Source organism: Micropterus salmoides, unplaced genomic scaffold (assembly GCF_014851395.1).
Source record: "Micropterus salmoides isolate LMB-PRFRI ecotype aquatic unplaced genomic scaffold, ASM1485139v1 Ms_hic_scaffold_15, whole genome shotgun sequence".
NCBI lineage: Eukaryota > Metazoa > Chordata > Actinopteri > Centrarchiformes > Centrarchidae > Micropterus > Micropterus salmoides.
The window spans coordinates 5,950,560-5,966,024 of NW_024040596.1; the positions used below are offsets into that span (position 1 = coordinate 5,950,560).

General features: G+C 40.2%; 1 protein-coding gene across 1 annotated transcript in view; it reads left to right on the plus strand.

The window, feature by feature from the left end:
* The first annotated feature begins 348 nt into the window (after positions 1-348).
* The window catches only part of ube2f (ubiquitin-conjugating enzyme E2F (putative)), a 56,750-nt gene continuing 41,633 nt past the window's right edge, over positions 349-15,465 (plus strand). Inside the window, exons 1-4 of the mRNA XM_038720129.1 lie at positions 349-569; positions 3,379-3,555; positions 8,551-8,580; positions 11,387-11,452. Coding sequence (XP_038576057.1) covers positions 3,441-3,555; positions 8,551-8,580; positions 11,387-11,452 — 211 coding nt within the window. The 5' untranslated portion in view covers positions 349-569; positions 3,379-3,440. The remainder of the gene's footprint in view (positions 570-3,378; positions 3,556-8,550; positions 8,581-11,386; positions 11,453-15,465) is intronic.

Genomic DNA, 15,465 nt, shown 5'->3' on the forward strand with positions numbered 1-15,465 from the left:
ATAAATATTGCTTTGTATTCTGCAAATATTTTCTCTTGTCTCATTTGATTGTAGAGAGCTCATTTAAAACTCTGGTTTAAATTGGATTGGTATGGATTGGTAAAGATTGGGGAAATGGAAGAATCTTTTCTGGGCTACGTGCTAATGTGCCCACAGGTTTTGCTACATGTAAATTGTGTAAATATTGGAAATGATATAAATGTATTCTACAACACAATGAAAAACAGTTTTGTGACTGAATGGTCATTTTCAATCCCGACCCGAACCTACTACAACTCCCAAGAATCGCCTACTGCTGCGCGGAACTGTTTTTTATCTGCCGCCACGTCTACACGGACAACAATAACGACCGGCACTCGCTGCGCTTCCGTTGCCCATGACACCGGAACGAAGTTCTGACAGCTGATTCTCCAGTCAGTTTAAATCCTCTCCGAGACCCCAAATAATAATTTTAGAAGTTATTTCCAGTCGGACGCTCCTCCTACAATCTCCGGCTTGAGTTGCAGACAGCGAGCAGAGGAGGGCAGCTGATTATGGTGTAGCACGGAGCGCTAGCTCTGAGACAGCAGGTAAAAAAAACAACGCTGAGATAACACATACAAGCTAACGCTGGCTAGCAGAGATACTTCGTTAAAAAACTTAAACTTACTTCTTAGAGACAGTCCACTCCACATGTGTGAGGAAAACGCCTGAGCCGAGGCTGGTTTTAGAATCGGACGTTGTGTCAAGCTAGCTGTGATTAGCAGTGTTAGCGGTCTGTTAAAACGGTTAGTGAACGAGCTAAAAGTGCAGTGACGAGGCGATAACTTAACTTATAAATGTATTTATATTAGCATTAATCCTAAACCTGTTTTACTTCTGTCAGTATCGCAAGAGGTCTTGTGGCATACGGACTTGCTTGCTTTAGTTTTTGTCACCTGTGAGTTAGAGGGATAATTTTAAAATTAAATACAGGCTGTATATTTTTTATTGAACAGGTGAACTCACTCCATATGCTGCCAGTGAATGATTATTTACGGTTATAGCCAATAAGCTTGATATTCTGCCAAAAGTGCTGTGGACCCAGGGGAAGTTGGCGTGATTGCAGCCACTAGTAGTCTGTGTCAGGGTGCAGTGACTGACAGTTGAGGCAGGTGGGTGACACACATTTTATGAGTTCACTGATACCGGATACCTTCACTCTCTGCTACTGCTGCTCCACAAATCAGCTGGCCCAGTCAGTGCTTAGACTGGACTCCCAGTGCAGAGATGCCAGTGAACTACTCCCTTATCGAGGTTAAAAGACCTGGGGAATTGGACAATAACATTAGTGAAAAAGTTGTTGTGGGCTGTAGCAGAGGTTAAGTGAGCGACGCAAGCAGTTTGTCAGTGTGATTGTTTGGCTGCTGCACTTGGCAAGATGATTGTTGATGTCTTTAAAAAGTTTTGACATGTTCTGAAAATTTCTTTGCATTGTTATTTATTGGGGATTTTTAGATTGCATTTTGAATTTAAAGTCATGTTACTCATCATGATCTATATTTAAATGTACTGAATTCTGGATTGTGTGCAATTCTTAACTTTTGAATGATTACATTTTTAGGTAATTTGGGTAAGGGTGTGAGTCTTTCAGTATTTCATGAAAACATTTCATGGTTCCAGCTTGGAAGTTGTTCTAATTAAAAAAAAAAAATTGTTTATCATTTGAGGTTGGACTGAAGTTGGCATTTTTCTGCATTAAGTACTTTTACGTTTAATACTCAGATACATTTTCCTGATTACACTCACAAAGTTTTGCTTATGAACATTTCAATGCAGGACTATAACTTTTAATATTTGATAGTGGTCTTAGTACTTTTACTGAATTAAGAATCCGAGTACTTCCTCCAGCACTGCCCCTCTCTGTCTATTAAGGTAAACAAACACATTGTTATATTTACTGTGTTTTCTAACAAGTTCGGTTAGCAAACCCACAGCCTCACTCTGCTGAGTGTCCCCCTTGAAGGAAGGTAGCCTTGTCGGTAACTGTTTGTGTGACGCAGACCAGCAGGGAAGCAAGTCTCTCCTGGTGTGTGAGAGAAGTACCAGAAAGAAATAAGAAGTTCCTCTTTATCCCCACCCCTAAATTTGGCTATTAAGTATAAAACACTTTGACATACACTATTTTTGTCAGACTTATTAGCAGGATGGCTCTTCTTGATTGAAATAATTTAATCTGATACATATAATGGCAAATTATCAATAGTTAAAAGGGCAGTTATAATGGAACAGTGTCTAAGGAAAAAGTCCCAGCAAATTAGTAAACATTAGCAGAGGCAGACCCACACTCAGTCGGTTTGTTGTTGCGTGGCGCTGACAGTTAAAAGAAGATGTGTTTACAAAGAGTGAATGCTTTCATCTCTTGAGTTTAACAACGTCATGCCATATAATGGTTTCCTGCTGCAGCAACATTAATAGGAAAGTTGGCAGAAGCAGGACATTGAGGTACTCTTTTGTCTTCCTGTTACGTTGCAGGTACAGAGAGTCTGTTGAATATTATTTAGCGATGGAAAAAAAAGGCCGCTCACTGACAGAGGATGTGTGGTGTTTGTCTCTGTAGGCTGCCCTCATTCTCACTTTTGTGTCAAAGATAACATTTCTTTTTCTATCTTCTGAACATCTAAGTTCCCTGTTGCATACAACGGTTTCATAAGTGAATAACCACTTTTGAAGACCACAACAGGTTAATGTGTGGTTTCGGCTTCTTGCAGCAGTGGTTCATGAGAAAAAGCATACAGTACTCTCTCTAAATGAACTCCTCATTTCCAAAGCAAGATTGAGTTGATCAGAATTCAACTTCTTTAGCTTTTACTGCATTCTTTTTATCTTCTGTAGAGAATAGGCTTTGTGTAAAGGAATGTCTCACACGCTGTGGTATTAAATACCTCCGTTTACTGCAGGTTATCTCATGTAACAAAACTTTAACTCAACATACTCCTACGTCCCCATACGTCTTTCCACAACACGGAGCCTAATTGCAATTGCCTTTTCTAATTGATGTCAAGGACTTTATTATTCCACCGCAATTAATTGTCATATTACTCATTTTATTGATACAGGAAGTACATGAAGGAGTAGACTTGAACCTCATCATGTCACCCTGTCTCACCTCACTTTCCATTTCTGTCCTTTTTATCTCTTTTCCATGAGACTCCACACTGTTGATAGCCTGGATGTGTGTGGGCTGATTAATTTTTCTTTGCAATACTTGGTGTAGTATTACTAGCTTGATATGAAAATCTGTAATATTTATCACCCAAATGTCTGTGCAAGAGAACTTTAGTAGTTGTGATGTGCATCTTTTCCTCTGTTCTGCATGAGATCCACTAATTCAATCTTTCTGGTCTATGTGACTGTCAGGCATTTGAGCAGAGGTGCGGTGCAGCACAGGGCAGCGTGGGGCAGATCACAGCAGAGCAGCCATGCTTACATTAGCCAGAAAGCTGAAGAGGGACGATGGAGGAAAGACGGGCCGTGCCTCCGGAGCCTCCGACTCCACCCACAGGGTCTCCATCAGGGACCGCCTCCTTACCAAAGGTACCTGGGTCATTGTCCACTTCCTCCGTCTTGTATTTCTTCGGTTCAGATCAAATTTTTTATACAGAAACAAAACAAACTAGGCAGCTACATATTTGAGGCTGTAGGCCAAGATTGTTGTTGTTGTTTTCTTTTTAATCTGATTGATTTCAGTACAGTATAAAATTGTTCATGCTCCTGATCCTCCATGTATGTTTGGGCTTCTCCTTCTATCACTTTGTCTCTGTTTCTCACTCCCTCTCTTCCTTCATCTTTTTTTCTGTGTCCATGTTTTCACCTCTTGCTCTTGGTTTTTATTTATAGGTACGTCTCATCGCCTTAGGCAGCATACAGACACTTGCCTCCTCTGTCCTCCTTTAAATTCCAAAGGGCTGTCCTTCTCAGTTTCTGTCATTTTGTTTACGTTTGTCTTATTCTCACCTCTTGTGTCCGCTACCATTTTCCCTGATGTTTTCTCCATTCTGCCTTTTTTCCTTTCCTTGCTTTAGTCCATGCATTTACTTAAATGTATCACTTTACCCAATTACATTGCATTATTTATATTCAAAATACAGTGGTTTGTCAACCGCTGGTCCGCAAAATGAGCTGATTTACGGTCATCTTATGTGCATGTGTTTACTCATTTTGAGTAATGGTAAAAAACTTGGTAGCCTGTTAGGTTACAAGTCGCGTACATGTGGATATTTTACAAGCACGGACCAGGTAAAGCAGCAGTGAACGCACAGAGTGCAGATGTTGGTCATTGTGATGTTGCCTATGGGCCCAACCCTACCAGGTATATTGGTTTTAACTGAGCTCTGTCTCTATATTACAGTAACAACTGTATGTCCATTGACTGCCTTGAGGGTAGCTAGTGTTTGGAAGGGAGAGGAGAGGCAGCAGGCGGACGTCTTGTCACTGTTTGTGTGTGCTGCAGCTCAGTGTGTTTTTCCATCGGTGTTTTATGAGGGGTGTGCCTGATTAGCCGCTAGGCGAGCGTTATGACTTGTGCTACCATGTGACGTTACATGGTACAACTATAATGGTCTATGTGCTGAAGCCCATCAGACCAAACAGGTTCAGATGATGTCGAGGAAGAACAAAGTGAGCATTAGTAAAGCTGGAGAAACATAGAGAAAGTCACGTTAGCTCGCAGGCTAACGCCGAGCAGTTGCTAACGCCGAGCAGTTGCTAACATTATCCGGTGCAAAGTTATATCACTTTCCACATTACTTCACTAACGCGACCCGTGTTACTTTCCTGTGTACCACTGTTGATTTAGCCTGCAAGAAATGATGCAACAGCTAAAGCAAATGTGGAGAGATTTGTTTACTAACGTTAGCCTGTAGTGATGCAGCCAGGAGAAGCCAGCTAACGCTACAGTAGCTCGGTCACTGTTTGCTTCGTAATGTTCAGTTTAGATTTTATTACCCTTTACCGATACTCAGGTACCCAGAGGAAGAGCCATCCACTAACACAACAGTAAAGTTACTTACTGCGGTCTAACTGTTATAAAGTGTGATACAATCTCGTTATAATATTCAGTCCAGCTCACTAACTTTCATTATCATCCAATACATTTAGCTGTGCTGGCATTAACTGAGCCTCTGGTGAAAGATACACAGATAGTAAAGATAGTTACTGAAAGCAGCAGGCGAGCTAACGATGTAGCACGTCAGCTAAATGCAGTAAATGTACCGTGATCATGTAACAAGCATGGCTTAGTTCAACCTGCAGCTGATAAAACTATTGCTGTAACGTTGCAGTAGGGGTTTGTCTGAGTTTCCAGCATGTTGTGTGAAGCTGTCTCCCTGTCTGTCTATAGCTGCTGTCTCTCTGCCTTTTTTCCGGGAGGATTGTGCCGATATGCAGCTCGCTGCGCCGAATGAAAGGCCGGTGTTGATCTGCCTCTGAGACGGGAACATTACAGTAACAGAGCCTGAACATGTCTGGAGAAAAGCCACAGCCTGCATGCTGGTGTTTCTGCGTTTATTGTGGTATTTCTGTAAGAAAGTGGTTGTGTTTCGGATTATGCACGCTCATGAGTTCAAGTGAGCACGCGTACGAGCACACACCTGGTTGCAATCTTAAAAGCGCACCGCTAGTGGCCGCTGAAAACTACATAAATGCCCCTTTAAGGAATATAATATAAAACAGTGGTGGGCCAAAATCTAAACATGGTGTAATATATTAAATAGCCCAAAACGGGGCTTCGCTTGCAGTGTTGTGTCTTACGTAGCCATCTGCTATACTTCGGGTCGACCATCCATTCGGGATTCCACCACCAAGTGACTCTGTGTTTACATCTGCAAGTAAGGTTAACATTGATACTCAGCTGCTCGTCTGCACCAGGTACAGGTGCGTCTTGTCGACCCAAGACTGGGCCAACGTTGTTAACTCTAGAGCTGTGAATGGTATCGGCCCAGTGTGAGGTAAACTTAGACCCGGCTTGCAGTGCACTGGCAGAAACCCTGAAGACTATAGCAGCTGATGTCACTGTCATCCCGAAAGGAGGACTCTAACTTTGGACCTTGATACACTGCTGAGAACCACTGAAATAAACTGGATGATCTTTAGGCAGAAATATAATACCTAATTATTACATTCTGCATATATGTCAAAAAATATGTTCATATAAATGACATTGAAACATTTTTGTCATCACCAGTGTCTGGAAATGTTACTTTTAAAAGTAACTTGTTGCATTAAAAGAGTACTGCCATTACAGCGTTACCTACTCGTTAGAGTACTTTTGCGTGGGCAGCTGCCTCTATGAAAACAATATAACACAGATTGGTATAGCCTACGGTACATCGATATTCAACCAGTTAACTAGGTCAATGCTTAATTATTTACTTCTATGACTTCAAGGGTGTCCTCTCTGTGATCTCACTAGCTGAGCTACACATGAGCACAACTGTAGGATTGGATACCTTCCACTAGTATGCAGCTACCCTCCAAGAAGTAGGACAAAAGCCGATCGAATGCACTAGGGATTTTCTTTTGTGTGGCAACAAAAGAAACAGGGAAATATGGTCAGATCTGAGAAGTCTAATGCGTTACCCCCAACACTGACCGTGACACACCAGTACAACAACATACAGTGAGGGAAAAGTTATTTGATCCCCTGCTGATTTTGTACGTTTGCCCACTGAATAAGAAATGATCAGTCTATAATTTTATTGGTATGTTTATTTCAACAGTGAGCGAAAGAATAACAACAAAAACATTCTGGAAAAACGCATGCCAAAAATGTCATAAATTGATTTGCATTTCAATGAGTGAAATAAGTATTTGACCCCTCTACAAAACATGACTTAGTACTTGGTGGCAAAACCATTGTTGGCAATCGCAGAGGTCAGGCGCTTTTTGTGCCACCAGGTTTGCACACATCTCAGGAGGGATGTCGTCCCACTCCTCTTTGCAGATCTTAAAATCATTAAGGTTTTGAGGCTGACGTTTGGCAACTCAAACCTTCAGCTCCCTCCACAGATTTTCTATTGGATTAAGGTCTGGGGACTGGCTACGCCACTCCAGGACATTAAAGTGCTTCTTCTTGGCCATGTTTTTTGGGTCATTGTCATACTGTAATACCCATCCACGACCCATTTTCAGTGCCCTGGATCAGCGAAGGAGGTTCTCCCCCAAGATAGACAAGACAAGACAGTATATGGCCCTGTCCATCGTCCCTTTGATGCGGTGAAGTTGTCCTGTCCCCTTAGTAGAAAAACACCCCCAAAGCATAATGGTTCCACCTCCATGTTTGACTCCTAACACGGCGAGTTGAGTTGATGCCAAAGAGCTCGATTTTGGTCTCATCTGACCACAACAATTTCACCCGCCTCTCCTCTGAATTATTCAGATGTTCATTGGCAAACTTCACATGGGCCTGTACATGTGCATTTTTGAGCGGGGGGACCTTGCGGGCGCTGCAGGATTTAGTTCCTTCACGGCGTAGTGTGTTACCAATTAATTTCTTTGTGACCCTGTTCCCAGCTGCCTTGAGATCATTGTGTAGTTCCTAGATCCTCCTGTGTAGTTCTGGGCTGATACCTCACCATTCTCCTGATCATTGCACCTCCACGAGGTGAGATCTTGCATGGAGTTCATTTGTGTTTCTTCCATTTGCTGATAATCAAGCTGCTTGGCGACGGTCTTGTAGCCCATTCCAGCCTTGTGTAGGTCTACAATCTTGTCCCTGACATCCTTGGCCATGGTGGAGAGTTTGGAATCTGATTGATTGATTGCGGATTATGTGGATAGGTGTCTTTTATAGAGGTAACAAACACGATTAGAAGCACTCCCTTTTAAGAGTGTGCTCCTAATCTCAGCTAGTTACCTGTATAGTACACCCGAGAGGCTGAAATCTTTCTGATTGAGAGGGGGTCAAATACTTATTTCACTCATTAAAATGCAAATCACTTAAATAAAATCTTTGACATGCATTTTTCTGGATTTTTTTGTTGTTATTCTGTCTCTCACTGTTCAAGTAAACCTACCATTAAACTTTGTCAATGGGTAAACGTATTAAATCAGCAGGGGATGAAATAATGTTTTCCCTCACTGTAGACTGCCCAGAGAGGCAAAGGTGTTTTGGTGCTAAACCAGCGGACACAAATAAAAAGTGCAAAGTGTCAGTGACGAGAAAACAAAACAGAGCTTTTAAAATTCAACGCTAGCCGAACAACCCTCTACTCTTCCTCCTGGTTCTCTTCTTGCCTTCTTCTCACTTTTTCCTCCTCCTTTTTGATACCCACCGATCGAGTCATTCTGTTTTTTCTCTGCTACATGTACATTGTGTTGTATGCACAAGACATTTTACAAGTTGCATATTAGATGTGATGCTTTATACAGAGCAACGTTCCTGATTAAGAATGTAGCATTTGAGTGCCTCATTTAAAAAGTGTGTGTGACATTGTCAGCTCTCTCTGTGTAAGCATCTAATATATTTCTGTGTAGGTGTATCTGTGTCTGTACCTCCTTCTTTGCTTCCTTATTCTTTTTTTCTCTCAACAGAAGTTGCAGAACTTGAAGCCAATCTCCCTAGTAAGTATGCTTTACCCATCCATGCACACTGATCTTATTCAATTAGTTGAGTCAGACTTATTCTTTCTGAGTTCATTACCCTTTGCATTCAATACTTCTGAAAGTGTAACAGATGAATAATTGACTTAATAATATACCATAAATTCTCATAGTATCTTCCTGGTTATTACGTTTTCTCAGCTAAGGAAAAAACAAGCTTTTAATGAGGTGTTAAGTTATTTTTCTGGCCTTGCTGATTATTTGTCAGTATATTTTGTGTTTTTAGAATAAGGAGGCAGTGGCATCGTTAGGCCTGGGCATTCAGGTCTACTTTAAAAAATGTTTTTCATCTGTCACTCTGATTATAGCCCTCAGAAGGAATATGATATCGTTGATCCAAAATGCATGTACGTTTTGGGTCGAGCAGCAGATTTATTTTTAACTATTTGGCAGACAGGAATTGTGTGTGAGCGAGAGACGTAAAGAGAGAGAGCATGCACTGGTTATAGCACTTGTTGGCATCTGGTGGTAGCTAGCTAGCTAATTCACTAAGGCAAGTCTTGAAGGCTGTGGACACTTTTTCAAAAAGTAAAAGGATGAAGGCAACGAGGCGCAGGCAAGGGACGTCTACAAGCTCAGGTTGGTGAAGAGGGCTCTTTAGCTAGCTAGCTAGTCTAGCTCAATGGTTCTCAAACATTTTCTCACAAGACACACCATTTACATATGATTATAGTTATGTAAATCATCATCATAAAAACGACTAATTACAAGGCACACTAGTGTGTGACGGCACACAGTTTGAGAACCACTGGTGTAGCTAGCCTGTGATCTTAATGTGGAACATGGGCTGAACATAGAAAGAAAGTGTCTTTGTAGAATCCAAGTCTTTAAGCCATAATTGGCTTGCCCTGAAGCATATGCATCTCTGCAACTGATTTGTCAAAATCAATGAAATATTTCACTCAAATAACTTGAAAATGGTTGAATGTTTATAGTATTAGTGAAATGTGGTGTCAGATTTATAGAAAATTTAAGGCTTGTTAGTTAAATTACATGCTCCTACAGCCGAAAGAAGAAGATTTTTATTCAGATAGGCCAGGTCTAATACATAAATGTTGCTGTATTAAGCTTCAATAGTTTAGCTAAACACATGCTTGTTAAACTTATGGCCATTTGATTTATTTGTTCAAACAGATTGTGCCCCAACTTCTGAGTTCTGGCTTTAATTTGATGAGTGCTGAATGAATTATGATGGCTCAGCTGACAACCATGAAAGCCAGGGAAGTAAACTGTGTATGTGTCACACAGTGTTGAAAGTAAGCTGACTGGTTTGCCAGGAAATATTTTTAAGTCAGATCTCTTCTAGGCCAGACACAAGCAAATGACAATTGAGCAACGCTCTACTGGATGCTAACCTGCACTTGCTTGCTAGGTAGTGCTGTGATTATTTTAACAGAGAGTGCAAGTGAATGTGAGTCACGATTTTAGAGAGAATTTTAATATTTGCATTTAATCGATCTTTGCTGTACCAAATAAGCATGTTCCTTTAGGTCTCGAGATTATGATATGTAGCCGGGGCGTCTGTGCAGCACCACAATGCTTCATTTATAAAGTGATGCATTTGACTGTTAAACTTGCAGCTCCTGCGATTTGGATATTGCACTTGGCCATATTGCAATTTAGAAATATTTCAAAAAATTGTTCAGCCTTTATCCTTAGGGAATAGAGGTGAACAACTGAGTGAAGGAGTAGGTGAATAAAGGGGGGTGGAATAAGGACACTGCACCGTTGCGTATGCTCATCTGATCTGTGTTTTATTACCAACAAACAAGGATGAAATATGGTCCTGTGTAAAGTATTCTTTTGATTTTCTCAAGGCTTTAACATTATGCTTTATTGAATATGGGCTTAGTGCTGTGGATCTGGACTTGGCTGTATGACATTGATAGATTATCACCCCAGGCCAGACAGGAACTCAGGAAAAAGGAGGAAGAGATCTGTTAATATATATTCTAAATGAGCAGCACCATGAAAAGCCTCATGGTAGAACCACTCTTATAAAGATATCTGTTCTTAACTTGCATGTACAAGTGATTTGAGCGAGTTTATGGCATTTACCAGTTTCATATTTTGTATTTTCTCTTGGATACAAACAAAATTTACATGGTGCAGCCCTTTTGATAATGCTTTAATCTGAATTAATTTTATTCTTGTGTTGTTTGATATGTCTGGTGACTGTAGGGGCATGTGATCCTCAAGGTATTTCTGAGAGTCTTGTTATATCTCAACATTTGTGATATTAAAGGCTCAAATTTTAAATTTCTTTAGTAATGCAGGCCAACTTAAGTAAATAAGTAAAGTTTATTCAATATAAAAACACCTTTCACAGAACAGAAATTGACCACGGACCCCCATATAATAAGATTTTGTCACAGGACCGCCCAGTCTGCTTTTACACAGAACGAAAAAGGAAGGGTTATTCAGTGAAAAGAGATGATGTTATGTTAAGTTTGATTTGTAAACATCTTGCACATGAACATGGTTAAAAAAATGCTCTCCCTGGTGATGTCGACACTCTTGAGCGCAGTACATGTCCTTGAACACCAGGGGGGGATGTGGTGCCACAGGGAGTCCCAAGACATAAGTCTCTGTGCTACAGTATGAACATAGGAAGTATTCAATGAAAATACAATGCATCATTCATATTAATGCCTTTATTTGGCACAATAGCGTGTAATAAAAAGTAATGGTAGACCTGCATACAGCTGTTTTTTACTTCAACCTTTGATTCTTATAACTGATATTGCCCTCATTTTCTCTTGTTCAGGTACATGCAAAGCCAGTTTCCCAGATGAGGACAAGCTGCATCATTTTCAGCTGGCAGTGTCTCCTGGTAAGTCAAAAAGAAACCTCTGTCTGTCCCCATTTTTGTTCTTTTTTTCGATGAGCTTTAATAATTTAATAACTGCTTTGTTAATATGATATATAAAAAGTTGCATTAGTTATATTGTATACACTTAAAGCAGAAGTGTTTTTGGTTGCTTATCATTTTGGTGGGCTCTGACTTCATTTTAAGTCAAAGTTAAATATCTGAAAGTCGCTGGTGAAGTGTGAGAGATTGAGTTAGGGTTGTGAGATAATGAACCTCTTATCAAAGAAAATGCAGGATACAAATGGGTCAAGAGGCCCACCTTAAAATGTCTAAGATGAGACACACAAAACCTTATGTGAGTAGGGAAATTCCACGGGGACCCTGAAGCAGGATACTGAAACTACAATTTACTGTAGATTTTACAGAGATATTAAGATTAGACAGCAGAGGGGGGAAATATGAGCTTAAAGCTAGAAAAACTGCCTTTCAGTTCATTAATGTCATGTCATAATTTACAAATATGACAAATAGGGCTGCCCCCTAGAAGTCGATGATTTGAGTCATCAGTCGAAGACCCCGAGTAGTGTGGGGCGGCAGCTCTGCAGATGAGCTGAACTGACACTAACTGGGCAGAATGAGAAGCCTGGAACACACATTTTCAGCTTAATGTGACACAGTTCCCTGAATACAGAGTGCTCAGCAAAATTATTTCTTTAAGGAGCCTTAGCCTCCAGTTAGGAAATGCAGCTGTAGCTACTGCTTTCTCATTTTGTGCCATCTTACTGCCAGACAATACAGGATTTATGTGAGCAGGTTGTTGGGGAGTAGGATGTTGTGTATGATGGAGTGAGATAAGGCAAATGTTACAGCTTGCTTTCTAAGTCTATGTGTGTCTGAAAGTATTCCCTTTAAAAGTCTTCTGTGTATTTCACCATTATCACCGCGCAGTCATTATACCCTAAGTCCAGTCTGCTTGCTCAGCAGTGTTTCAAGCTAAGTTGTTGAATATTGCACAATCCGAACACACTGGTGTGGAATTACCAAGTCTCTGGAGACTCTCTCACCTTTCACTTCCTGCTCTATAATTGTCATACACACTCTTTCTCTTTGTCCGCAAGCCCAATGTCACATTCTCGTTTTTCTCATTTATAAAATGTGGAATTCTGTCTACATCTCCTGTTTGAAGATACACGACAAGAAGAAAAACTGGCTGAGGGAAAGTGAAAACATAGCTTTGTGTTTGTGTGTGGGTTTGAGTAATGGGAAGAGGGGGACAAAGAAAGACACTAATTGAGGATAATGAAACATGGACATATTTTCAAACACCATTTAGATCACACCAGATTTAAATTCAGTCACCTGACACATGTTGCCAACATTGTGTAGAATTGTCGCTTAACTCAGATAATTGGATACACATTTGTGCTTTTCTCTTAAAGGATAATTCTGGTTTATTACAACTTGGGGCTCAGTTTCTGCCCGTTTCTATCAGTTATGATAACGTTGTTTTTACTTTTTGCTGTGATATCTGAAAACACAGTGACATTGTTACAATGAATCCACTTTATTTGGATGTAAAACCGAATGCAATAATCCGCCTTAATAATCCTTTATAGCACAGAAAAAGTATGTATGCGCACAGCTACGGCAAGTGTGGCAGGTTAAAATTTAACCAGAAAGTCTGTCTGTAAACTGTGATAGATTCTTACAACTGACAGATCCACTAATTTCACTGTTTGCTTTTGTTTCTCCTTCAAATAAGTTTGACTAAAATGTGGGCTTGTAGAACTGCAGTGGCAGGCCAGTGTTTACTGGAGTATGCAAATGAAACAGCCCTCACATAGGTCGTTTTAGAAGGCTCAGCCACCGTCTTGAGGGCCTTACATTTTAATTACGTTTATTGCAATTATGAGCGCTAATGTATAGGAAGATTTTGATAGTTGCAGCTCCAATGTTAAGTTACAAAAGTTTGCACTTCATGCTTTTTCAGATAATCATTTCCTTATCCTTTGTTCAGAGAGTTCATAATTTGAAATACAACTTTCTGTGTTTTAAAATGGAAGTTATGTTGGCAAGATTCTTTGTGTTGAGATTAGTTTTAATTTTGTCAGACATTTTAAAATTTAGTCTTAGTCTTAGTCCTGTGTCAAATGTCCTTGTTAGTTTTTATCAAATTTAGCCCACTGTATACTTGAATGATTTTAGCCAAAAGAAAACCAGTTAACTAGTTGTAACCATCATTTTAGTCTTTTCTAATTCATTAGTATAATTTCGATCAATCAATTTTGGTCAATCTGCTCGAACCAAAATAGAGATATGATTCGAATGTTAGCTTTGTAAAGGAGAAATTGACTTACCTCAATTCCCAGGTGGTTAGCCTTGACATGCCGCTTCAAGTTTGTAGTGTTTTTTCCAAGAATCTTAAAACCACCAGTGTGTGAACTAGACATAGCTTTGGGGGGAACTCAGTTTGTCTTTTCCCGTGACGGGGAGGAGGAGGACAGACTGTGATTCTTACTGCTGAATCACTAATAACTGCAAGCATGTGTGCCTGGGTCTGACTGTGAAAGTATCAGGTATGTTTGTCTTATAATAATGATAATAATAATAACAGCTGTGTCTGTGTTTGCGACCTGACCTTTCTTTTCTCCGTTAGAGGGAAGAATTTAGACAGCTGCGTGGCGCTGCAGGGAGCCCCCAGCTGCAGTAGTAGGCCTACATGGATAATGCATAATAGTCGTCCAGCCAGAGGGAACGATCACAAACCGTTCACAGCGTGTTGGTCGTAATAGCGACACAACCGGTACTGGAGAGGGAGTGGGGCTGACCAGGGACAAGAGATCGTTCCCTCTGGCTGGATAAAATCTGACGCTCTGCATGATCCATGGTGATAGAGAAATATAAAGATTAAAGGCAATAAAGCAAGCTGTCATTACCCACGAAATATCACAAATCATGCTTTTAGGGGAGCTGATGTCTAAGCGCCTCTTTCTCCCCAGCATGTTGTGTTCATCACCAGTTGGCACCCTCCACAGTAACGTTTCCCTCGGGCACCAGGCGTCGCCCCCGGTCGGCCAGCATTCAAAAATACCGCTGAATGAACACACTGTTCAAGTGAAAATTTAGAGGGAGAAAGTATGGCCTGTAATATTTTCTCTCTTCATTATACTGACAAAAAGAAAGAGAGATTATATTCATGTTTTTATTTTATGAATTACATTTTCGTCTTATAATTTTTCGTCAACAGTAGTGCTTGTTAATATAGTCAAAGTCAGTGTCTAAGGACATCGTCGCTGTCTCGTTTTCATCAGGGGGAAAAAGGTCATTGATGAATAAATAATATATATATATATATATATATATATATAGAAAGCACTAGTTGAGATAGCATTCAATGCTGCATTTGTTACGAAACAGTTGATGGAAGTCACTGCATGAATTTCGGCCAACTAAGATGTTAGGATATCTTTGTGTTTTACTAACACATGACTTTATTTTTCATATTATTCAAGCTGTTTCAGGCCCTGTGTGTGACTGTGTCTGTGATTCACCCATAGGCTCTCTAACTCCAGCTTTCACAAAGGCCTTTGTAAGCAAAATCTGCAGAGAAAAGCAAAGATCAGCTATTAGAGACAAGGTTGGGTGTCATGTTCTTTAAGAGGAGCTGATAAGGAGATTGAGTTCTCAGAGAAAGACTTGCTAAATTATTCAAAACCTCTGTCTTTCCTGACACACACACACACACACACACCACATCCATCCCCCCTTTTCACTTCCTTTCACTTGCTCTTTCTGTTTCTCCCCTTTTTATTTATTTATTTATTTTATTTTTTTATTTAATTTCTCTCTTTTTTTTGTTCTTTGCCTTTAAATGTCTGTTCACCAGTTCTCATAATTTGTGACTTATAGATCCTGGTGCTTTAACACAGCGGCCTCAGTTTACTACTACATCTTAGGAGTCAAACCTTTTATAGTACATCATCAAAATATCATGTCACATCACAAGTACTAATGGTAACATCAATAAGCATTTG